General features: G+C 44.3%; 2 protein-coding genes across 4 annotated transcripts in view; both read right to left on the minus strand.

Annotated features, from left to right (window-relative positions):
* LOC141271878 (uncharacterized) overlaps positions 1 to 26,110 on the minus strand; it is a 66,052-nt gene extending 39,942 nt beyond the window's left edge. The window contains exon 1 of the mRNA XM_073682080.1: positions 26,039 to 26,110. The gene's annotated coding sequence lies outside the window, so the exon portion shown is untranslated. The remainder of the gene's footprint in view (positions 1 to 26,038) is intronic.
* LOC141271871 (uncharacterized) overlaps positions 6,219 to 27,424 on the minus strand; it is a 137,592-nt gene continuing 116,386 nt past the window's right edge. For 2 of the 3 annotated variants that reach the window (XM_073682069.1, XM_073682071.1), the window contains exons 6-7: positions 13,160 to 13,250; positions 6,219 to 8,541 (exon numbers count right to left, since the gene is read on the minus strand). In XM_073682069.1, the coding sequence (XP_073538170.1) occupies positions 6,872 to 8,541; positions 13,160 to 13,250 (1,761 nt within the window). In that variant the 3' untranslated portion in view covers positions 6,219 to 6,871. Of the gene's footprint in view, positions 8,542 to 13,159; positions 13,251 to 13,448; positions 13,547 to 13,629; positions 13,754 to 13,836; positions 14,017 to 14,145; positions 14,270 to 26,038; positions 26,123 to 27,424 lie in introns of those variants that run through there. The other variant, XM_073682070.1, reaches the window with a different exon arrangement.

Consider the following 27,424-nt stretch of genomic DNA (forward strand, 5'->3'; position numbering starts at 1 on the left):
GAGCAGAGCCGCGCGTGTACGAGGTGTACGGAGCAGAGCCGCGCGTGTACGAAGCAGAGCCGCGCGTGTACGAGGTGTACGGAGCAGAGCCGCGCGTGTACGAGGTGTACGGAGCAGAGCCGCGCGTGTACGAGGTGTACGGAGCGGAGCCGCGCGTGTACGAGGTGTACGGAGCGGAGCCGCGCGTGTACGAGGTGTACGGAGCGGAGCCGCGCGTGTACGAGGTGTACGGAGCGGAGCCGCGCGTGTACGAGGCGTACGGAGCGGAGCCGCGCGTGTACGAGGCGTACGGAGCGGAGCCACGCGTGTACGAGGTGTACGGAGCGGAGCCGCGTGTGTACGAGGTGTACGGAGCGGAGCCGCGTGTGTACGAGGTGTACGGAGCGGAGCCGCGCGTGTACGAGGTGTACGGAGCGGAGCCGCGCGTGTACGAGGTGTACGGAGCGGAGCCGCGCGTGTACGAGGTGTACGGAGCGAAGCCGCGCGTGTACGAGGTGTACGGAGCGGAGCCGCGCATGTACGGAGCGGAGCCGCGCGTGTACGAGGTGTACGGAGCAGAGCCGCGCGTGTACGAGGTGTACGGAGCAGAGCTGCGGGTGTACGAGGTGTACGGAGCAGAGCCGCGTGTGTACGAGGTGTACGGAGCGAAGCCGCGCGTGTACGAGGTGTACGGAGCAGAGCTGCGCGTGTACGAGGTGTACGGAGCGGAGCCGCGTGTATACGGGGTGTGCGGAGCGGAGCAGCGCGTGTACGGAGCGGAGCCGCATGTGTGCGACGTGTACGGAGCGGAGTCGCGTGTGTACAACATGTACAGAGAACAGCCGGGTGAATACGACGTTCGTGGAGCGGAGCCGCGTGTGTATGACGTGTATGTTACAGAGCCATATGGGTACGACGTTTACTTTACGGAGCTACATGTATACGAGGTGTACGGAGCGGAGCCGAATGGGTACGATGTGTACACAGCAGAGCCACATGGGTATGGCGTGTACAGAGCGCAGCTGCGTGTGTATGACATGAACAGAGCCGAACCGTATATGTACGAGGTCTATGGAGTGGAGCCATGTGTATGAGGTGTACGAAGCGGAGCCATGTGTGTACATGTACGGAGAGGAGCCGTGTGTGCACGACTTGTGTGGAGCGAAGCCGTGTGTGTATGAAGCAGAGCCATGTGTGTACAGAGTGGAGCCATTTGTGTACAACATGTATGGAGAGGAGTCGTGTGTGTTTCCACAATAATAAAATCCAGATCAGCAAAAGATTTATCTGATGCATTTCAAACCGTCAAGTGTTATGAACACTCACATGCTATGACTAAGAACACTTGATTGTTCGAAATGCATCAATTGAATCTTTTTCTGGTCTGATCTGGTTTTTATAATTGTGGATAATAAAGCCGTCATCTTTTATTGACACAAAAGTGGTGGATTTTACTTCCTCATGACACAAATTAAAGAAGTGTGTAATAGAATATTTCAATTTCAACAAATGAGTTCTCTCTTTTCTTTCGACTTTGTGAGAGGCATATGGTGCACTTTACTGTGGGAATCATATCTCATTGGGATAAAGTATCAAAAGGGAGGCATCTCTCTACACGGAAAATCTGAAAGTTCATTTGAGAATGTCAGAAACAATGTTTTGAGGCTACCTTCGCGCTCAGCAAATGTGTCGATAACATTGAGATCAGCCCTTTAGGTCCTTGGGTAGGGAGATTGATTGCTAAATTTGATCTATGAATGGCTTTATGGGAGGCCTCTCATACGAGATGAGTTCCGATAGCTCATATTCTATCTCCCCAATTTCTCTCTCTATTTTGTCTACATACATTTCTGTTTTGTCGTAAATGTTTGTTTAAAGCAGAACTGTGTCTCATTAAACAGGAGGAAAAAACTGCCATGAACTACATTTCTGCTATCAACTTGTTTAATTAAATTGTAACACATTTGTTAGTTTTGTATCAATTGTATAACTGTAAGACGGTGGTAGATTGGCCCACTTGGCTCCACATAGAGGTAGACACAGGAACACTGTCTCTTTAAATCTTCTGCTGGGTTTATCAAGAGTGATGCCTAAACCACAGCATTGTTAGCAAAAAACAAACAATGCCTTTCGGCCTAACAGGAAAGAGAAAACATAATGTATGGCACAGTCCTTGTTGCTACGGGTAACAGCCTGCTTCAGGAACTAGCAACCCAAAGTTTATCTTTCCTTCACATGACAAAACAGATCAGAGCTTTCACCTCCAGGCCCACCCACGCTCTAAAAGTCTGGGATTTTATCCTCTGACCTCCCTTTCTGCAGGTGTTTAATCACTCTTGAACTAAAGATGACTGATTAACCCCTTATTACTTTTTCCTATGTTTATATTACTGGAGCTAACAATCTCAGTGCTACATATCTCCCCTCCAGTACTTTGCCAGTGACTTTGTCACATATTCCCCCCTCTGCCCAAAGCCGTAAGCACCTTAAGTCACCAAACAGGGGAATCTAAACAGGGCATCTGCGTTACTGTGCAGCTTCCCAGGCCTGTGTTCCACATGAAAGATGAAGACCTGAAGCCCTGAGTTTCAACTCTTGGAACGCCATCTCTGCTTCAGGAGACCATTTGGCCATTGACGACTTTATGCCCTTAAGAAGGTCGGTCAGGGGTGCGGCTATCATGGCGAAATTTGGGATACACCGCTGATAGTATCCCACCATTCCCAGAAATTTCCAAAACTGTTCCTTGGTGATCGGTTTCAGCCAATTGTGGACTGCCTCTCCTTTATTCACTTGTGGCTTTACTTTGCTTCTTCCAACGATGTAGCCCAGGTATTTTCCCTTCTTTTTCCCGATGGTACACTTCTTTGGGTTTATGGTAAACCCCCCTTTCCTCAGTACATCCAGCACGGCCTGGACTTTCTGCAGATTACTTCTCCAATCCGGGCTGAATATCACAATATCATCGAGGTAAGCTGCGGCGTACATATTGTGAGGGGCTAAGAGAGGGTCTATGACCCTCTGGAAGGTAGCCTGGTCTCTTTGCAGCCCAAATGGGGTTCTGGTATACTGTAAATCCATTATGTGATTTTCATAGTTCCACGTTTCCTTCCTGGTGTTGCAATTTCATTGTTGGAGTGTATATATATATATATATATATATATATATATATATATATATATATCCTGTTAGTGGATAGAAGGTGGCACTCCAGCAAGCGATTAAATATGAAGATCCTTTATTCTTTACACAGAATTTTAAAACATGGAGCCAGGGAAGCGAGAGTCCTTCAGCACGATGGCCGTTTCGCACCAAGCTGGTGCTTCAACGGCCATCGTCCTGAAGGACACCCGCTTCTCCGGCTCCATGTTTAAAATTCTGTGTAAAGAATAAAGGATCTTCATATTTAATCGCTTGCTAGAGAGCCGCCTTCTATCTACTAACAGGATATTCAAGGAAAAATCTTTCTTCGGGCAGAACACCTGCTGATTAGCGATCCCTGGCTCTTTGTGTGTGTATATATATATATATATATATATATATATATATATATATATATATATATATACATATATATATATATATATATATATATATATACATATATATACATACACACACTGCTCAAAAAATAAAGGGAACACTCAAATAACACATCCTAGATCTGAATGAATGAAATATTCTCATTGAATACTTTGCTCTGTACAAAGTGGAATGTGCGGACAACAAAATCACACAAAAATCATCAATGGCAATCAAATTTATTAACCAATGGAGGCCTGGATTTGGAGTCACCCCAAAAATTAAAGGGGGAAAACACACTACAGGCTGATCCAACTTTGATGTAATGTCCTTAAAACAAGTCAAAATGAGGCTCAGTATTGTGTGTGGCCTCCACGTGCCTGTATGACCTCCCTACAACGCCTGGGCATGCTCCTCATGAGGTTGCGGATGGTCTCCTGTGGGATCTCCTCCCAGACCTGGACTAAAGCATCCGCCAACTCCTGGACAGTCTGTGGTGCAACGTGACGTTGGTGGATGGAGCGAGACATGATGTCCCAGATGTGCTCAATCGGATTCAGGTCTGGGGAACGGACGGGCCAGTCCATAGCTTCAATGCCTTCATCTTGCAGGAACTGCTGACACACTCCAGCCACATGAGGTCTGGCATTGTCCTGCATTAGGAGGAGCCCAGGGCCAACCGCACCAGCATATGGTCTCAAAAGGGGTCTGAGGATCTCATCTCGGTACCTAAGGGCAGTCAGGCTACCTCTGGCGAGCACATGGAGGGCTGTGCGGCCCTCCAAACAAATGCCACCCCACACAATTACGGACCCACTGCCAAACCGGTCATGCTGAAGGATGTTGCAGGCAGCAGATCGCTCTCCACGGCGTCTCCAGACTCTGTCACATGTGCTCAGTGTGAACCTGCTTTCATTTGTGAAGAGCACAGGGCGCCAGTGGTGACTTTGCCAATACTGGTGTTCTGTCGCAAATGCCAAGCATCCTGCACGGTGTTGGGCTGTGAGAACAACCCCCATCTGTGGACGTCGGGCCCTCATACCACCCTCATGGAGTCGGTTTCTAACCATTTGTGCAGACACATGCACATTTTGTGGCCTGCTGGAGGTCATTTTGCAAGGCTCTGGCAGTGCTCCTCCTGTTCCTCCTTGCACAAAGGCGGAGGTAGCGGTCCTGCTGCTGGGTTGTTGCCCTCTTACGGCCCCCTCCACGTCTCCTGGTGTACTGGCCTGTCTTCTGGACACTACGCTGACAGACACAGCAAACCTTCTTGCCACAGGTCGCATTGATGTGCCATCCTGGATGAGCTGCACTACTTGAGCAACTTCTGTGGGTTGCAGAGTCGTCTCATGCTACCACGAGTGTGAAAGCACAACCAACATTCAAAAGTGACCAAAACATCAGCCAGAAAGCATTGGTACTGAGATGTGGTCTGTGTCCCCACCTGCAGAAACACTCCTTTATTGAGTGTATCTTGATAATTGCCAATAATTTGCATCTATTGTCTATTCCATTTGCACAACAGCATGTGAAATTGATTGTCAATCAGTGTTGCTTCCTAAGTGGACAGTTTGATTTCACAGAAGTTTCATGTACTTGGAGTTATATTCTGTTGTTTAAGTGTTCCCTTTATTTTTTTGAGCAGTGTATTCTTTGTGTAGCCAATACACATTCCTTGACAAAAGCTGCTGTAGCAGCGATACGCATGGATTCTCCCAATCAGCAGAGCTCTTGTGTCTCCTGATGTGCTCCCCTCATGTGGGGGTCACATTTCTTAAATTCATATCCTCTTTAGGGCGCTGTCAGACGACCGTATAACACAGTCAGCAATCGCATCGCAATGCTCGGACTGGCTGGCGATGCATGACAGCATGTATTTATATGCAGCTGTCATACAGATGTTGGTTCCAAGATGTATTTTTTTTTTTTTAGTGTGGTGAGATGATTGGTTTTTACTGCATTTTTTTGAGGCAGGTATTGTGACCCAAAAACTGCAATTCTGCATTTCGATTATTTTTCTGCTTATGGCATTTACTATAAGGTTTAATTAATTTTATATTTTGACAAACCAGACTTTTATGGATGCAGCTATACAAATTGTTTATTTTTTAATATCTTAAAAAAAAGTTTTTGTTTTTTTTTCACTTTATTTTTTAGTCCCAATAGGGGATTTGAACCTCATCTTTGACTTCATCATCCAGCAGTGAAAACATTGTTCTATTAATGCCAGGCTGCCTAATCTGTTCCTACCGCAGAAGAATTTACTGCTGCAAGCCTGGTTCCAGAGCTGCTGTCATCACTCGTCAGTACTTACAGTGTGCAGAGTATAGCCTGGTAATAAAATGCCAGGCTGTTCAACCTGTTCTCACCATGTTTGCTCTGCTGCCCAGAACTGCTATCACAACTCACCGCTTAACACTGTAAGTAGCGATGACAGAGGGAAATTGTTCAAGCCTGCAATAAAATGGCACCTGGCTCCCCCCACAGCTGTGCACTGCATATGGCAAGGGGACGTGAACAGTTCAGCACAGAGGCTGTTGCCACAGCATAGGAAATTGGATTGGTGACTGACCCTACTTTCCAATGGCCTGTGTCTACCGTATTTGCTCTGTGTGTGTGTGTGTGTGTGTGTGTGTGTGTGTGTGTGTGTGTGTGTGTGTGTGTGTGTGTGTGTGTGTGTGTGTGTGTGTCTTTCTTTGACTCATTGCACACCAGCAAATAAAAATAGCAACCTCCAGTGGCTGCAGTTTAATAGTATTAAAAATATGCAATCACATATTTAATAAATCATGAATGAAAAAATTATAAATCCTTTATAATGTCTGAGATACCAGCCACCTTATCTGCAGGCCATTGATTTCTATACAGCATTTAGCTGCTCACATCTCACCCACTCCCTCTCAGCAGCTGCAGTTATCAGTTCTGCAAAATAATCAGCCACCAGTATCTGCATTTTCCTGAGCAGTTCTCCTAATCACTGCTCCTTTGTTCTCCATATGCAAATATTGTGACAACAGTGCAGATTCCAGAACAAGCACTGGCAGTTTAGTTGTCATGTTAGCATAAACTCCACAGACGGAAACTGACCATTACTGTCACTCATAGAGGAAAGAAAGTTGTGTGCTGCTCAAGACACAACTTGAGGATAACTCTTTAATATATTTTCGAATGTGCACAGATTTTATTATTCATGTCTTTATTTGGTCAGTGGAGATGATCATTTTCACATTTGTTGCACTACATTTTTGATAGATATGCCAACTTGCTTCTCTTGTTTGAATTTGATGACGCCTAGCATGAATTCATTTTCAATTAAAACACCATCCACATGTGTATCTTATCTTTGAAACATTTCATACATTGTCAAGATTAAAATGATCTCTCCCCTGTGTGAGTTTTTTGATGATCAACAAGATTTGACTTTCGAGCAAAATATTTCCCACATTCTGTGCATAAGTATGGCTTCTCCCCTGTGTGAATTCTCTGATGTATAATAAGATCTGACTTCTTTTTACAACATTTCCCACATTCTAAACATGAAAATGGCTTCTCTCCTGTGTGAGTTTTTTGATGGTCGGCAAGATTTGATTTTTGAGAAAAACATTTCCCACATTCTAAACATGAAAATGGCTTCTTCCCACTGTGACTTCTCTGATGCTTAGCAAGATATGATTTTTGGTTAAAACACTTCCCACATTCTGCACATGAGAATGGCTTCTCCCCTGTGTGAATTTTCAGATGTGTAATAAGACCGGACTTCTGTTGAAACAATTTCCCACATTCTAAACATGGAAAAGGCTTCTCCCCTGTGTGGATTTTTTGATGATCAACAAGATTTGATTTCCGGGAAAAACATTTGCCACATTCTGAGCATGGAAATGGCTTCTCTCCTGTATGAGTTTTTTGATGATCAACAAGATAGGATTTCCGTGAAAAACATTTCCCACATTCTGAACATGAAAAAGGCTTCTCTCCTGTATGACTTGTTTGATGCATATCAAGCACAGATTTTTGTTTAAAACACTTTCCGCATTCTGTGCATGTAAAAGGCTTCTCCCCTGTGTGAATTCTCTGATGTGTAACAAGACTATACTTATGTTTGAAATATTTCCCACATTCTGAACAGAAAAAAGGCTTCTCCCCTGTGTGAGTTTTTTGGTGGACAATTACCTTTGATCTCTGAGAGAAACATTTCCCACATTTTAAACATGAAAATGGCTTCTCTCCGGTGTGACTTTTCTGATGTATAGCAAGATGAGATTTCTGGTTAAAACACTTCCCACATTCTGGGCATGAGAACGGCTTCTCTCCAGTGTGAACTCTCTGATGTATAACAAGATCGGATTTCTTTTTCCAACATTTCCCACATTCTGAACAAGAAAATGGCTTCTCCCCTGTGTGAGTTTTCTGATGGTCAACAAGAGTTGATTTCTGAGAAAAACATTTCCCACATCCTAAACATGAAAATGGCTTCTCCCCACTGTGACTTCGCACGTGTCTAATAAGTTTTGATTGACGGTTAAAACATGCTCCACATTCTGAACATAAGAACAGTTTCTCCCCAGAGTGACTTCTCTCATGCGTAATAAGGTGTGATTTCTCTGTAAAACATTTCCCACATTCAGAACATGAATATGGCTTCTCACCAGTGTGAGTTTTTTGATGCTCAAAAATAATTGATTGCCTTGTAAAACATTCTGAACAAGAAAATTCTTTTGCTTCTGTGTGATCTTTCTCATGTTTAACATGATTTGATATATCTTCATAACATTTTCTACAGTTAACAGAAGCTAATGGATTATCCCCTTTGTGAGATCTTTCATGTTCAACATCCCTCCTGTTATTTTTCTTATCAGTCTGTAATGAATCAGAAGATAGGACATGTTGAAAAGGATCAGCTGATAGATCTTTGCTATGAAGGGCTAATGGCATATCTGGGATAATTGCCTGCTTTTTGTAAGCATTTTGTGTGATACCAGGATCATCTGCTTTAAAATCTGAAGATATTCTAGATCCATTTAAGCTTTTGAAACAATCACCTGCCGAGAATAAAACAAATTATTTTCATTTTTGTATAATATAATCTAAATATTACATTGATATTTTATAATATTTCTGTATAAAAATTTCCATAAAAACTGAAAAATATATAACAAACACAGGCTCATGATAAAACAACGTGTAATATCATGTATTGTTTTGAATTGTGTTATTAAACGGATTGTCCAGGATTGGGATGAAACTCTGAAATCACTATGTGACAGCAGGCTTGAATTTGCAAGGTGTATGCATTGAACACTGTGATGATTCTGCAAATGTGATCATGTGCTGTCTAGATGTGCACAAACTCGCTCAATTCACTAGTATTGAGTGAGACCACGTATAACTAGTTGGAATGTGCCTTGAAGTATGCAATTGTATACTTGCAGTCACATGACCACACGCTCTCCCCATCAGCATCGGAGAATCCTGACAGTGTGCAGTGCGCACGTGGTTAGAATTCATGTGTGTCGTCAAATAGGCTTTCATCCCAATCCTGGAAAATACCATTAGGCTATGTGCATACGATCAGAATTTGAAGCAGAAATTTCCTGAGTGTTTCTGCATCTCCTTGGCAGGAAAAACGCTGCGGAAAAACCATGCGGTTTTGCCGCGATTTTGATGAGATTTTTGAAGCGTTTTTGTACATTATTGAATGCTTTTTGGAGCTAAATAAAGTTATTTGGTGGGACATTGCTTAAACCCATACCTGGGGTGAGTATATTGGTTCATTTAAATGATTAAAGAATGTGTCTGTTGTATTTCAAATATTTTACTCTATGTCTGTGATTATTTAACTCTTTACTTTAATTAGGTTTGGTCATGAAAAGGTCTGATTGACACCTTGTCATAACCAAACAAAAGAGCTGGGTGTTAGTTGATCCCATAAACCCAATCTACATTAGCTTTTCTATTCACGTAAGCTGCTATTCTTAGCCTGGAAAGGTGCCATTTGCAAACATGTCCAAATCTAAGCTACACTACTCTGTCCTCCTCCTCCTAGACCGGTCATCTGCCTTTGACACAGTGGACCATTCCCTCTTACTACAGACTCTCTCATCTATCGGCATCACAGACTTGGCCCTATCCTGGATCTCCTCATACCTAACAGACCGGACATTCAGTGTCTCTCACTCACACACCACCTCCTCATCTCGCCCCCTATCTGTCGGTGTCCCCCAAGGTTCAGTTCTAGGACCCCTGCTCTTCTCCATCTACACCTTCGGCCTGGGACAGCTCATAGAGTCTCATGGCTTTCAGTATCACCTCTATGCTGATGACACACAGATCTACCTCTCTGGACCCGATATCTCCTCCTTACTAACCAAAATCTCACAATGTCTGTCTGCTATTTCATCCTTCTTCTCTGCCAGATTTCTAAAACTTAACATGGACAAAACAGAATTCATCATCTTTCCGCCATCTCATTCAACCCCCCCAACTGACCTATCTATCAACGTCAATGGCTGCCCACTCTCCCCAGCCCCTCAAGCTCGCTGCCTTGGGGTAACCCTGGACTCTCCTTCAAACCACATATCCAAGCCCTTTGCACTTCCTGCCAACTCCAACTCAAAAATATCTCCCGTATCCACACATTCCTCAGCCATAAATCTGCAAAAACACTAGTGCACGCCCTCATCATCTCCCGCCTTGACTACTGCAACCTCCTGCTCTGTGGCCTCCCCTCTAACACTCTCGCACCCCTCCAATCTATCCTAAACTCTGCTGCTCGACTAATCAACCTGTCCCCCCGCTATTCCCCGGCCTCTCCTCTCTGTCAATCTCTTCACTGGCTCCCCATTGCTCAGAGACTCCAGTTCAAAACCCTAACCATGGTATACAAAGCTATCCACAACCTGTCTCCCCCATATATCTGCGACCTAGTCTCCCGGTACTTACCTGCACGCAACCTCCGATCCTCACAAGATCTCCTTCTCTACTCCCCTCTTATCTCCTCCTCCCACAATCGCATACAAGATTTCTCCCGTGCTTCCCCCCTACTCTGGAACTCTCTACCCCAACGTATCAGACTCTCGCCTACCGTGGAAACCTTCAAAAGGAACCTGAAGACCCACCTCTTCCAACAAGCCTACAGCCTGCAGTAACCACCGCTCCACCATACCGCTGCACGACCAGCTCTACCCTCACCTACTGTATCCTCACCCATCCCTTGTAGATTGTGAGCCCTCGCGGGCAGGGTCCTCGCTCCTCCTGTACCAGTCGCTGTCACATTGTGTTCAAGATTATTGTAATTGTTCTTGTATTATACCCCTTTTTCACATGTAAAGCGCCATGGAATAAATGGCGCTATAATAATAAATAATAATAATGTTCCCTGGCTATAATTAATAGCTCACAGCTGTTTTGTTAGCCTCTATGTCCCCACGAACAGCAACAAGCAGCGCTTTGGACGCAGCATATTTTTGTTGCGTCCAAAAGGCGGTGCTCTAATGCCGCACTTTTGTTGTAGGTACATGTGAATCCACTGCATATAATGACGCTTCAATCAGTCGAAATCTGCAGTGGAGACTAGCGTGTCCGCCACAGAAATTGACATGCTGCGGGTGAGTTTGGTTAAGAGGCCACGGTCAGGAGACGCTGCAGGTTTGACGCTGCGTGCTTATACAGTGTCAAACCCGCAACTTCCAGATGTTACAGCATAATGGATGGGATCTCTAGAAATCCCATGTCCACTATGTGTGCATCAGAGGCTGTGAATCACCCGTGGATACTGACATGCTGCACATCTTTCAGGATCGCAGAATGTCAAATCCTCTTGCAGAGTCGCTAGTGTACGTAACAGAAATGTGACCACTAGAATGGATTAAATGCGGTAAATATGCAAGGTCTAGTGAACACATGTGGATTTATAGATTTATAGTTCAATAGAAGGCAACGTTTTGGAAGCAGCAAAAAATATGCGTCCAAAGCGCTGCTACGTCTGGATCGTGGACACAGAGCCTACAATTGAAAAAAAAAATGGTGTGGGCTCCCGCATCATTTTTATAACCAGCAGAGGGAAAGCCAACTTCTGGGGGCTGATTTTAGCCATTAGACAAGAATGTTCCCTAGCTATTAATATCAGCCCACAGCTGTTTGTTTAGCCTTTACTGGCTAGATTACTGGGGGACCCCAGAAAAAAACTGACGTTGGGTCCCCCTATAAAATCTAACCAGAAAAAGCTAAACAGACAACTGCTGGCTGATATTTATAGCCAGGGAAGGGGTCATGAATACTAGCCCCCTCCGCGGCTATTAATAGCACCTCTCAACAGTCCCAGAAATGGCACATTCATAAGATGCGCCAAATCTAGTCTCCGTTCTTCCCACTGCCCTGTGGTGGCGAGTGAGGTAATGGCGTTGGGATTCATGTCAGCCTTGAATTGGTGGCTCACATGAAGTCCAATTTAGCAATGGAGGGCGTCTATAAGATGCCCCCATTACTAACCGTGTAGTAAAATGCTCGGCGCTTTTTCAATAAATACACTGCCAGAATAAAGTATTTTAATGAAATAAAAACACATGGTTCTACAATTTTTTTTTATTACCCTCTCAGTTCCCGAATTCCTCGATCCACTGAAAAAAACATAAAATAACAAACAACCATATTCCTCACCTGTTTGACGTCAACGACACAGTCCACGTACCGCCAACGATTGTCCCACGGCGATCTGGGTCACTTCTACAGCAGTGACATCAGCAATCACTGATGTCACTGCTGAAGAAGACAGCACTGTATACTGACAGGAGTGTAAAATCACTCCTATCAGTATACATGCTGCAGGAGGTCACTGGGGTTCATCAGCTGAAGATCCATATTCTAGTTAAAGAAAAGTGATAGGCTTATTAACAATATTAAAGCATTTACATTTGTCATCTCCACATAACTCCAAAGACTAGAGTTTTACTGACACAACACCGGATCTCCATGTGACACTGGGGTGCATTTAGACTGGTATGTACAGTCTAAAGAATCCCCTAACCTGCAGTCTAAACTGTGCAATGAAGAACTGCAGTTTACGGTCCCCAAATTAGTCAAGAATGCTGTGAGATACTGTGAAAAAGGACTATTAACTTCTGTAACTGATCCAATCCCCATCAGAAGCCGCTATAACAATTGTGTGAGGTTCTGATGGTGAAATCTTTAGTTAGTTCTCCAGGACATTGTGTTGTTTGCAATAATTGTTAGGAGTATTCATGGTAACCCGATTGTCGTTATTTAGATATGATCTAAGCCAGAAGACATTATGCAACTTCATCTAAAGAACTTTAAATATTGCATTTTATCCAAACTTTTGCTTTAGCTGTTGTTAAATCCTAATTTGACCTTGATAACTATAGAGAATAATGAAAAAGAAACAGCTGATCCAGTGGACTTATCCACAATATGTGCTTCTTCCCTCTATTGGCATACTTCAGCTGTATTTTAACGTCCTTATTTTATCATCTATAACAATATATTTTTATCCATTTTTATTTCGTTCTTTGACATAAGAGAAGAATCTAAAGCCGAAAAAACATGAAAGACCACAGAGCTCACAACAATTAACACAAAATGGAATCAGCAAGTGACTGAGAAGAATCTGTGACTTCTCTGCACTTAGTGGTTACTACTCACCTGGGCTAAGATCTGTAGGAATCTCCTCTTTACACCACTCATCACCCCTCACATATGTCTCTGTAGTATTAATATGGGACAGATCTTTATCCTGAAAAAAATATTATACAAGTCACAGACAGATAGAGAAGTTACATCAATGATCAGCTCTAATCCTGCCATCTCCACCGTTCTCATTACACAAGTATAAAACATATAATACTGGTGGATAAAACAAGACTGAGCACAAGACCTTCACAGCCGTCTACACATCATAGGGGAGATTTCATGACACCTTCTCTTCATCTACCTGACGATCCTGTGGAATATTGGGATTTTCTTGTTTACAGTCCTGCGGAAGAAGGGGATGGAGACATCTCTCTGGTGTTGTCCTCCTACTGGACAGAACTGGAGGAAACACATACAGGGACTGAATTCATTCTTTACATACAGATAATTATAGGCCGTGTGTATTTAGTCCTGTCTATTACCTTGTGATGTGAGAGGCTGGGGAACCTCCATCATGAAGTCCTTGTACAGATCTTTGTGTCCTTCTAAATACTCCCACTCCTCCATGGAGAAATAGACGGTGACATCCTGACACCTTATAGGAACCTGACACATACAATGATACTGTCACCCCCCCGATCCCTTCATAGCATTACTGTATAATGTCCCAGCATTCCCAGCAGTGTCACCTCTCCAGTCAGCAGCTCAATCATCTTGTAGGTGAGTTCTAGGATCTTCTGGTCATTGATGTCCTCATGTATCAGGAGGTGAGGTGGAGGCCCCATGATTGGGCTCAGGGGTCTTCCCCATCCCTCAGACACAGGGGCCTGACAGCGCTCACTAGAGGTCTTCTTCACTACTGTGTAATCCTGGTTATGGAGAGACACATTAATAAATCTCACTACAGACATTTCCAGAGTCCTCACCTCTCCAGTTCTGTCCGTCTGTTATTCCCATAGATAAGAATGATGTAATGTGACGTCATCAGAATATCTCACCTCTCCAGTAAGCCGGAAGAGGATCTCTAGGGTGAGGTGTAATATCCTCTCTGCCATCTCCTCCCTGTCTCTATTCATCCTTGACGGGTCAATCAGGAAAATTCTCTTATATAGAAGATCTCCACTGAGATGATGTGATATTATGGAAATATAAATGGAAAGATGAAAAAACATAAAATCATAAAGAGCTAAATTTTTGTAAATAATAAGGTGAAACATATAAGGAGATATAAAGCAGCTTCTCCATGGTCTTGATTACATTATGGGTAAGTAAGATTTAACAAAAACTGCCATACTATTTTGGTGGTGCGGGTGCAGGAGCAGGAACTGAAACAGCTGACACCCTGCTGCAACTGGGGGGTACAGTTTTGGAACCAATCCCGACAAAGCGGACTCTGGGTCTTCCAGCTACAGAAGTCTATTAAGGCCTACTAGCAGCAAAATCAATTAGCAGTTTCTATTAGTCTAAAGGTGACACGTATAATGTGCATTATACAAGCGATCAAACTGGTATATGTTCAAGTCCCACACTGGGACAAAGTAAAACGTGAAAAGAAAAACAGAAAATGCTTGATAAGAATAAAAAAAAGTCTGTTGAAAAAATTAATGTGTCCTTTTTTACTTTTTAGGTCCTTTGTTCCAGGAAATACAACAAAAAAGAATAAAGAAAGAAAATACGGTATACAAATTTGGAATGACCATTTCTGTAGATACCTGAACTATAAATCTAGCTTGTCAATTAACCCATTCGGTGAACACTATATTCAAAAAAAAAAAAGCCAGAATTGTTGTGTTTGTCAATTTGTTTCAAAACAATTGAATGAAAAGCGATCGTAAAGTCACCGGAACAAAAAAAATATACTAATAAAAACTAGTTTGTGCCACAAAAAAATCAAGCACTCACACAGCTACATCAATGAAAAATTTAAAAAAGGTACGGCTCTAACAGTATGGCGAAACATAAAATCTCATTTTGTAGAAAAAAAAAAAAAGGGGATTTATTGTAAAAAAAAAAAAGTATAACAAATGCATATTTGGTATTGACGTGTTCATAACAACCCAGTCAAAATGATCATGCTATTTAACCTGTCCAGTAAACAATGTTAAAAAAACCTGAATTGTTTTAGTAACTTTACATCATAGAAATGGAATAAAACTAAAAAAGTCAATAAAACACAAAAATTGTTGACCATGAGTCAAATTGTGTATGCCAATAGTTGCAGTTCTTTCACATCACAATGACATTGAGTAGCTCTGCCAAAATGTGTAGAACTGGGAAAGAGTTGAGACGTGACATGGCGTTGGAACTCCAGCCCCTGAAATTTATCAAGAGTAGTATTGTTTTTTTTTACACCCGGAATGTTACTCCAATTTCTGACTGCAGGAGTGTTTCGAGTGAGGCGCACGCCACTAAGAAGATGATCTGATTTTGAGTAGCTCTGCCAAAATGTGTAGAGCTGGAGAGGAGTTGAGGAGAACACGGAATTGGAACTCCCACCTGTGAAATTTATCAATAGTGGTGGTGGGTTTTTTTTCCACCAGAAATGTTACTCCAATTCTTGAGTGCAGTGCAATATTTCTAGTGAGGTGCAAGGAGGTGCACACCACTGAGATGACCCAAACTCAGTAAGTGGTGTGCGCCTCTTAATGAATCAGGCACATCCTACTCCAAAACGCCCCTTCGTTGAGATTGACATGTAAACGTCCGTTAATGAATCGGGCCAATTGTTTCTTAAAATAAAGGATTTTATTGTGCAAAAGTAATAAAATATAAAAACATAAAAATCTACATAATTGAAATCACTGTATCTGTAAAAACCCACACTATACCATTATCTTGTTTATTTCTCCTATTGAAACATCAGAAAAAAATCTAAATATAATAGAACACACTGATAGAATAGACTGTGTTTTTTTCTTGCTCATCTTGCCTGCAAAAAATGTAATAAAAATTGATAAGAAAAAATCATGCCAAGGAAAACTATAATTTGTCCCGCAAAAAAAAACAACCTTTCTTAAGGAAAAAAATAAAAGTTATGGCTTTTATAATATAATAAAACAAAGAAACTATACATGTTTGATATCACCAATAAAGGCCCAATCTGTAAAGTAGGCATGCTACGTATAACACCCAATGAACACCATAAAAATTGGAACATTTTAAAATAGCCAGAAATGTTGTTTTTGGGTCATTTCACTTTAAAAAAAAAAGTAAAAAGTGATTTGAAATTCAAATTACCGGTAACCGCCAAATCATATAACTGTCACGGAAAATAAGCCCTCACGCAGCTCCATCCATGGAAAAATAAAAATATATATTTAAAAAAAAAAAAAGTACATTCAATTGTAAAAAAAATTGTAATAGAATACAAATAAAAGTATTTATATTTATAACATTAACCTCCCACACTACTATTTAAATATAAATGATACAAAGACAGATGTCAGGGTACAACCCTACAGATAAATTATACATGGTCCTGACTGTTTCTGTATATCTATATTATAAAATTGAAAATAGCGCCAACAAACAGGCAAAACCTTATCTGATAAAACATCATGTTTAATGAATCACTCTAAAAAATAAAAAAGGTGAAAAACACACGTAGGACTCTTGTCCTAATACACTTGTCCTAAAAACACTATTTTCCTACGCGTTTCAATACCATATTGGGCCCTTAATCATAACAAATTTATTACTTTGGAAATGGCCCACAGCCTTGCCCATGTACGACATTCAATGTTATTGTCTTTTCCTAGAATCGGTGGGCTGACGTTTTGTTTTTCTTTAATTTATATCTATATTAGGATATAAAATAAGTGTCAAAAATTCACTGATCTTTATTTGTGTAGTGGTAGCTGCATCGGTCAGTTAGCCCAACATGGGTAATGGTGCCCTAGGTTTGTTATCTTTAGCTGAAAAATAGTCCAGTCTTAATAGGAAACCAATATGATGAGAGCTCTCCGGCCGGTAGCGGTATAACGTAGGGCGGCAAGTTACATGAAAGTGTGGGTCTTGGCTGGGTGTGTGGACCTGTGCTGTAAGGGCCTAACGCCCGTGCAGGCCACATGTCGGTAAGCCAAACCTCCGACTCCTCAATTTCCATGACACCGACTCCAACTCCACGACTCCGACATACATGGCTCATGTTTAAGTGATAAATTTACTGTAGCACAGATTCATCTCAGCTAAAAGTCTAGACACTTAGATCAGGAATAGGACAGACATTTATAACTTTCCCAAATTCTTATGAAAAAATATTCCCCACAAACGGCATTGAACTACTGTACCCAATTTATTATATATTTAAGGAGTTGGAGTCGGTCCATTTTATACCGACTCCAATTCCACCAAAATGGACACAGACTCCAACTCCGACTCCACGGATTCCGACTCCACAGCCCTGCTCACCAGGACCAGATGTTGCACAGTTCAAGGAGGGAGACCACCATTCCATAATAAACTCTTTACTGAACGATAACTTATTAAGGGTTATGCGCAAGGGATAGCGAGTACAAAATCTTATGTACGTTCCCCTTACAGTATGAAGCATTGTTCCACACAGTTTCCTTCCCCTGTAGTCTACTCCAGGGATTTCGAGGAACACGGTTTCTCCCTACTTAACTACAACTCAGCTCTAATGCTACAGTGCTGATCAGCAAGACTCCTTACTTGCTCAGCAGTTTTGGGTCCCATTTCTTCCACTACTGGCTCACAGGATCTACCTCTCGGGACCCTTCACTGGTTCCCGTCTCTCAGTCCTGCTAAGGGCTATTACCTTCTGCGTTACAAGCTCAAGGTCTCATGGCAAGTATCCTCTCCTAAGACCCGTCTCCAGAAGGCCAATCTGTCTCTATCTGTCAGGTTTTCTTCAGGATAGCACTATCCCTTCGTCTTAGTCTCCTCTCACTGTGAGTCACCCTTTTTGCAGCTCTGCTCACATTGCACTCCAAACTCTAGCTCCCCAACTATCAGGAAGCAGTCATCCTTTCCTAACATGAACCCCCTCCTCCTGTGGGCTAGTCCCAAACATTAACTCTATCTTACCCTACAGTCAACTAACTACATTTCTATTCATTACACTACCTATCTTTAACCTTACATTATCACATCCTACATTACATTAACAATATTTATCACATTCTATACACAATACATTACATGACACGACATTTACAAAAGAAGCATGACACAATACACACAGAACACGATTGGGTTCTTCAGGGGTTGAAACGCGACAGCCGCTTCTTTTAAATCCGCAAGTATCAAAGACTGCATTGTTTTGTAATGTTACCGAGAGCTACAGAAATCCAGACAGATCGAACTTCCATACAACACATTTAAAAAATTAACACTTTTCTTTCTCTGAGAAAAGTTATTGTCCTTCCTAGTCTTCTTAAATAGCTGCTGGCAGCTGTAAATTAGTACACCAGAGGCACTGATCATTAACTTGGTTTTTCCTCACTAACATCCTAACAAACTTAAAAAACAATGACCGAAGTGCATTTGTGTATTTATTTTAATGGACTTGCTAAAAATTGGTAAATTTCATAATTTATTTAAAACATATCAAGATATGTTAAAAAAAAAGTATAGAATATGTAAAAAGATGAAAAACTACAATGTAAAAATAAAAACTGTGTCTATTTGTCTAATGAATCTTAGAAGAATCTATGCAAGTAATGTTAACATGTCTGTCCATCCTGTGAGTCTCATAATTTCCATCTTGGTGTTGCATTTTCAATGTTGAGGAGTGTAATATATATTTGTGAACATATGTATACAAGAAGCCAAATAGCAGATGCTTATAACATATAATCCCAGCACCAGATCAAATGTGGTAAATATAAAAAAAGATTTTTAGAATAGTCACATAATAATAACAAACATCCATCAGTGCAAGAGCTCGTATTCTGCAGTATTATATATCAATTACTTTCTAACTCCATAGCAAATAGCCAACAGAAAAAAGACGTTGCATGCACATACGCTAACTCTAAGATGTCGCGTGCACACACCCTAACTCTAAGACATCGAAAGCACATACCCTAACTCTTAGACGTCGAGTGCACTTACCCTAACTCTAAGACGTCGAGTGCTACACACACCCATCTACACTCTTTATGGAAAATTTACATTATCAGCTATAAATCCGTAACTGATCGACGGTCCCTTGCTCAACCCCGACAACTGTCAGTAATTGAGAGTGGCGGGCTCTCATTCAGAAAGGGGTGATAGGAGCTCCTCTCCCAAACAACCCAGCAGACACATATAATTGACTGAGGTCCCACCACCCTCTCATTAATATCTATACCCACACTATACATGTGTATAAACACACACATTACATACACAATAAATCCACTTACTTTATAGCTGAGTGCAGGCAAAAAGGCTTCAATAAGTCCTGCAGACACTTCCACCATCTCTGCCCCACAGCAAGAAACAAAGAACTTCCTACCCTAACATACGCTAACTCAAAGATGTCGCATGCACATACTCGAATAAGTCGCGTGCACATACCCTAACTCTAAGATGTCGTGTACACATACTCGAAGACATCGCATGCACGTACCCTAACTCAAATATGTCGCGTGCACATACCCTAACTCTAAGATGTTGTGTACACATACTCAAAGACGTTGCGTGCACGTACCCTAACTCTGAGAAGTCGCGTGCACACACCCAAACTGAGACGTCTGAGGTCCCACCACCCTCTCAATAATACATATACACATGTATAAACACACACATTACACACTTGTCCACAATCACATACACAATATATATACAACCCCGGGCAAAAATTATGGAATCACCGGGCTCGGAGGATGTTCATTCAGTTGTATAATGTTGTTGAAAAAAAGCAGATCACAGAGATGGCACAAAACTAAAGTCATTTCAAATGGCAACTTTATGGCTTTAAGAAACATTAAAAGAAATCAAGATAAAAAATGTGGTACTCAGTAAGGATAATTTTTTTCAGACCAAGCAGAGGGAAAAAATTATTTCCGGGAATGGAGGGGTTAATGCCCCCTGTATACATGAGCGCATCCAGCGTTATATTACTGTACATATACACATGGCAGAACTGGGGGAAGGGGGCACTATCTCCGGGAATGGAGGGGTTAATGTCCACTGTCTACATGAGCACATCCAGCGTTATATTACTGTACATATACACATAGCAGAAATGGGGGAGGGGGCTACTATCTCCGGGACTGGAGGGGTTAATGTCCCCTGTATACATGAGCACATCCAGCATTATATTACTGTACATATACACATGGCAGAACTGGGGGAGGGGGGCACTATCTCCGGGAATGGAGGGGTTAATGTCCCCTGTATACATGAGCACATCCAGTGTTATATTACTGTACATATACACATGGCAGAACTGGGGGAAGGGGGCACTATCTCCAGGAATGGAGGGGTTAATGTCCCCTGTATACATGAGCACATCCAGCGTTATATTACTGTACATATACACATGGCAGAACTGGGGGAGGGGGGCACTATCTCCGGGAATGGAGGGGTTAATGCCCCCTGTATACATGAGCACATCCAGTGTTATATTACTGTACATATACACATGGCAGAACTGGGGGAAGGGGGCACTATCTCCAGGAATGGAGGGGTTAATGTCCCCTGTATACATGAGCACATTCAGCGTTATATTACTGTACATATACACATGGCAGAACTGGGGGAGGGGGGCACTATCTCCGGGAATGGAGGGGTTAATGTCCCCTGTATACATGAGCACATCCAGCGTTATATTACTGTACATATACACATGGCAGAACAGGGGGAGGGGGGCACTATCTCCGGGAATGGAGGGGTTAATGTCCCCTGTATACATGAGCACATCCAGCGTTATATTACTCTACATATACACATGGCAGAACTGGGGGAGGGGGGCACTATCTCCGGGAATGGAGGGGTTAATGCCCCCTGTATACATGAGCACATCCAGCGTTATATTACTGTACATATACACATGGCAGAACTGGGGGAAGGGGGGCACTATCTCCGGGAATGGAGGGGTTAATGCCCCCTGTATACATGAGCACATCCAGCGTTATATTACTGTACATATACACATGGCAGAACTGGGGGAAGGGGGGCACTATCTCCGGTAATGGAGGGGTTAATATTCCCTGTATACATGAGCACATCCAGCGTTATATTACTGTACATATACACATGGCAGAACTGGGGGAAGGGGGGCACTATCTCCGGGAATGGAGGGGTTAATGCCCCCTGTATACATGAGTACATCCAGCGTTATATTACTGTACATATACACATGGCAGAACTAGGGGAAGGGGGGCACTATCTCCGGGAATGGAGGGGTTTATGTCCCCTGTATACATGAGCACATACAGCGTTATATTACTGTACATATACACATGGCAGAACTGGGGGAAGGGGGGCACTATCTCCGGGAATGGAGGGGTTAATGCCCCCTGCATACATGAGTACATCCAGCGTTATATTACTGTACATATACACATGGCAGAACTAGGGGAAGGGGGCACTATCTCCGGGAATGGAGGGGTTAATGCCCCCTGTATACATGAGCACATCTAGTGTTATATTACTGTACATATACACATGGCAGAACTGGGGGAAGGGGGCACTATCTCCAGGAATGGAGGGGTTAATGTCCCCTGTATACATGAGCACATCCAGCGTTATATTACTGTACATATACACATGGCAGAACTGGGGGAGGGGGACACTATCTCCGGGAATAGAGGGGTTAATGCCCCCTGTATACATGAGCACATCCAGCATTATATTACTGTACATATACACATGGTAGAACTGGGGGAAGGGGGGCACTATCTCCGGGAATGGAGGGGTTAATGCCCCCTGTATACATGAGCACATCCAGCATTATATTACTGTACATATACACATGGCAGAACTGGGGGAAGGGGGCACTATCTCCGGGAATGGAGGGGTTAATGTCCCCTGTATACATGAGCACATCCAGCCTTATATTACTGTACATATACACATGGCAGAACTGGGGGAGGGGGCACTATCTCCAGGAATGGAGGGGTTAATGTCCCCTGTATACATGAGCACATCCAGCGTTATATTACTGTACATATACACATAGCAGAACTGGGGGAAGGGGGGCACTATCTCCGGGAATGGAGGGGTTAATGCCCCCTGTATACATGAGCACATCCAGCGTTATATTACTGTACATATACACATGGTAGAACTGGGGGAGGGGAGCACTATCTCCGGGAATGGAGGGGTTAATGCCCCCTGTATACATGAGCACATCCAGCGTTATATTACTGTACATATACACATGGCAGAACTGGGGGAAGGGGGCGCTATCTCCGGGAATGGAGGGGTTTATGTCCCCTGTATACATGAGCACATCCAGCGTTATATTACTGTACATATACACATGGCAGAACTGGGGGAAGGGGGGCACTATCTCCGGGAATGGAGGGGTTAATGCCCCCTGTATACATGAGCACATCCAGCGTTATATTACTGTACATATACACATGGTAGAACTGGGGAAGGGGGGCACTAACTCCGGGAATGGAGGGGTTAATGCCCCCTGTATACATGAGCACATCCAGCGTTATATTACTGTACATATACACATGGCAGAACTGGGGGAAGGGGGCGCTATCTCCGGGAATGGAGGGGTTTATGCCCCCTGTATACATGAGCACATCTAGTGTTATATTACTGTACATATACACATGGCAGAACTGGGGGAAGGGGGCACTATCTCCAGGAATGGAGGGGTTAATGTCCCCTGTATACATGAGCACATCCAGCATTATATTACTGTACATATACACATGGCAGAACTGGGGGAGGGGGACACTATCTCCGGGAATAGAGGGGTTAATGCCCCCTGTATACATGAGCACATCCAGCATTATATTACTGTACATATACACATGGTAGAACTGGGGGAAGGGGGGCACTATCTCCGGGAATGGAGGGGTTAATGCCCCCTGTATACATGAGCACATCCAGCATTATATTACTGTACATATACACATGGCAGAACTGGGGGAAGGGGGCACTATCTCCGGGAATGGAGGGGTTAATGTCCCCTGTATACATGAGCACATCCAGCCTTATATTACTGTACATATACACATGGCAGAACTGGGGGAGGGGGCACTATCTCCAGGAATGGAGGGGTTAATGTCCCCTGTATACATGAGCACATCCAGCGTTATATTACTGTACATATACACATAGCAGAACTGGGGGAAGGGGGGCACTATCTCCGGGAATGGAGGGGTTAATGCCCCCTGTATACATGAGCACATCCAGCGTTATATTACTGTACATATACACATGGTAGAACTGGGGGAGGGGAGCACTATCTCCGGGAATGGAGGGGTTAATGCCCCCTGTATACATGAGCACATCCAGCGTTATATTACTGTACATATACACATGGCAGAACTGGGGGAAGGGGGCGCTATCTCCGGGAATGGAGGGGTTTATGTCCCCTGTATACATGAGCACATCCAGCGTTATATTACTGTACATATACACATGGCAGAACTGGGGGAAGGGGGCACTATCTCCGGGAATGGAGGGGTTAATGTCCACTGTATACATGAGCACATCCAGCATTATATTACTGTACATATACACATGGCAGAACTGGGGGAAGGGGGCACTATCTCCGGGAATGGAGGGGTTAATGCCCCCTGTATACATGAGCACATCCAGCGTTATATTACTGTACATATACACATGGCAGAACTGGGGGAAGGGGGCACTATCTCCGGGAATGGAGGGGTTAATGTCCCCTGTATACATGATCACATTCAGCGTTATATTACTGTACATATACACATGGCAGAACTGGGGGGAGGGGGCACTATCTCCGGGAATGGAGGGGTTAATGTCCCCTGTATACATGAGCACATCCAGCGTTATATTACTGTACATATACACATGGCAGAACTGGGGGGAGGGGGCACTATCTCCGGGAATGGAGGGGTTAATGTCCCCTGTATACATGAGCACATCCAGCGTTATATTACTGTACATATACACATGGCAGAACTGGGGGAAGGGGGGCACTATCTCCGGGAATGGAGGGGTTAATGTCCACTGTATACATGAGCACATCCAGCGTTATATTACTGTACATATACACATGGTAGAACTGGGGAAGGGGGGCACTATCTCCGGGAATGGAGGGGTTAATGCCCCCTGTATACATGAGCACATGCAGGGTTATATTACTGTACATATACATATGGCAGAACTGGGGGAAGGAGGCACTATCTCCGGGAATGGAGGGGTTAATGCCCCCTGTATACATGAGCACATCCAGCGTTATATTACTGTACATATACACATGGCAGAACTGGGGGAAGGGGGGCACTATCTCCGGGAATGGAGGGGTTAATGTCCACTGTATACATGAGCACATCCAGCGTTATATTACTGTACATATACACATGGTAGAACTGGGGAAGGGGGGCACTATCTCCGGGAATGGAGGGGTTAATGCCCCCTGTATACATGAGCACATGCAGGGTTATATTACTGTACATATACACATGGCAGAACTGGGGGAAGGGGGCACTATCTCCAGGAATGGAGGGGTTAATGTCCCCTGTATACATGAGCACATCCAGCGTTATATTACTGTACATATACAAATGGCAGAACTGGGGGGAGGGGGCACTATCTCCGGGAATGGAGGGGTTAATGTCCCCTGTATACATGAGCACATCCAGCGTTATATTACTGTACATATACACATGGCAGAACTGGGGGAAGGGGGCACTATCTCAGGGAATGGAGGGGTTAATGCCCCCTGTATACATGAGCACATCCATCGTTATATTACTGTACATATACACATGGCAGAACTGGGGGGGAGGGGGCACTATCTCCGGGAATGGAGGGGTTAATGTCCCCTGTATACATGAGCACATCCAGCGTTATATTACTGTACATATACACATGGCAGAACTGGGGGAAGGGGGCACTATCTCAGGGAATGGAGGGGTTAATGTCCCCTGTATACATGAGCACATCCATCGTTATATTACTGTACATATACACATGGCAGAACTGGGGGGAGGGGGCACTATCTCCGGGAATGGAGGGGTTAATGCCCCCTGTATACATGAGCACATCCATCGTTATATTACTGTACATATACACATGGCAGAACTGGGGGGGAGGGGGCACTATCTCCGGGAATGGAGGGGTTAATGTCCCCTGTATACATGAGCACATCCAGCGTTATATTACTGTACATATACACATGGCAGAACTGGGGGAAGGGGGGCACTATCTCCAGGAATGGAGGGGTTAATGTCCCCTGTATACATGAGCTCATCCAGCGTTATATTACTGTACATATACACATGGCAGAACTGGGGGAAGGGGGCACTATCTCCGGGAATGGAGGGGTTAATGCCCCCTGTATACATGAGCACATCCAGCGTTATATTACTGTACATATACATATGGTAGAACTGGGGGAGAGGGCACTATCTCAGGGAATGGAGGGGTTAATGTCCCCTGTATACATGAGCACATCCAGCATTATATTACTGTACATATACATATGGTAGAACTGGGGGAGAGGGCACTATCTCAGGGAATGGAGGGGTTAATGCCCCCTTTATACATGAGCACATCCAGCATTATATTACTGTACATATACATATGGTAGAACTGGGGGAGAGGGCACTATCTCAGGGAATGGAGGGGTTAATGTCCCCTGTATACATGAGCACATCCAGCGTTATATTACTGTACATATACACATGGCAGAACTGGGGGAAGGGGTGCACTATCTCCGGGAATGGAGGGGTTAATGCCCCCTGCGCCCAGTAATGGGGAATCTCCACATACCTCCACCTGCAGAGCCGCCACCACATATATGGCTGTTCTGTGCGCACAGGACCTGTGATGAGGTCACAGGAGGGGAGGAGTCAGGGGTCACATGATCAGGGGCCTCAGTGGATGCAGGACTCTGCTGTGCTGGTTGTCATGGTGCTGGATGAGGTGAAGGTTATGTGTGGGGTCAGGAGGGGTTTACAGTGTGGATGTAGCAGAGCCGCGTGTGTACGAGGTGTACGGAGCGGAGCCGCGTGTGTACGAGGTGTACGGAGCGGAGCCGCGTGTGTACGAGGTGTACGGAGCGGAGCCGCGTGTGTACGAGGTGTACGGAGCGGAGCCGCGTGTGTGCGAGGTGTACGGAGCGGAGCAGTATGTGTACGAGGTGTACGGAGCAGAGCCGCATGTGTACGAGGCGTACGGAGCGGAGCCGTGTGTGTACGAGGTGTACTTAGCGGAGCCGCGTGTGTACGAGGTGTACGGAGCAGAGCCGCGCGTGTACGAGGTGTATGGAGCGGAGCCGCATGTGTACGAGGTGTACGGAGCGGAGACGTGTGTACGAGGTGTACGGAGCGGAGCCGTGTGTACGGAGCGGAGCCACGCGTGTACGAGGTGTACGGAGCGGAGACGTGCGTGTACGAGGTGTATGGAGCGGATCCGCGCGTGTACGAGGTGTACTGAGCGGAGCCGCGCGTGTATGGAGCGGAGCAGTGTGTGTGACGTGTATGGAGCGGAGCTGTGTGTGTATAGAGTGGAGCAGTGTGTGTGTGACGTGTATGGAGCGGAGCCTTGTCTGTATAGAGTGGAGCAGTGTGTGTGTGACGTGTATGGAGCAGAGCCGAGTGTGTATGGAGCGGAGCCGTGTGTGTACAACGTGTATGGAGCAGAGCCATAAGAAAAGGCTGGAGCAATTGGCCCAAGGCAATAGGGCGGAAGCCAGCATGACGGGGTTGCGGCATAGGTGGGGGCAGCTTATAAAGTCACAAGGGGAAGTGGCTTGGTCTTTTCTTCCTATCCTCAGGACACGACAAGTTTTTTCATTGACTATGTTGGCAGAGGAGGACCCCTTGGGTTGGCTGATGGAACAATTGGACCGGATCGTCAATGGGGGACCAGGAAATCCGTCATCAAGGGTGCTGCATTCACGCCACTTGAGGCCACCGGTGAGATTCTCCCTAGACTGGGCACCGAGGCCCAGGCGCCGCCGGGTGAGTCCCTCCAAGGAGCCCCGTGTCCCTAACCCTACCTCAAACCCCCCTGCGCATGAGCCCCAGGTACCTAACGCTATCTCAAACTCCCTTGATCATTTCCCTCCTGCCCCAAACCCCTCTTCGGGGTCCCCAAGGTCAATAATAGCTGCCTCTCGGCCCCCCGCTAAAGTAGCTAACCGTGCCCGGTGTC

The sequence above is a fragment of the Phyllobates terribilis genome, unplaced genomic scaffold, assembly GCF_046119375.1.
Source record: "Phyllobates terribilis strain yellow unplaced genomic scaffold, ASM4611937v1 Scaffold_5__5_contigs__length_657084704, whole genome shotgun sequence".
NCBI classification, from domain to species: domain Eukaryota; kingdom Metazoa; phylum Chordata; class Amphibia; order Anura; family Dendrobatidae; genus Phyllobates; species Phyllobates terribilis.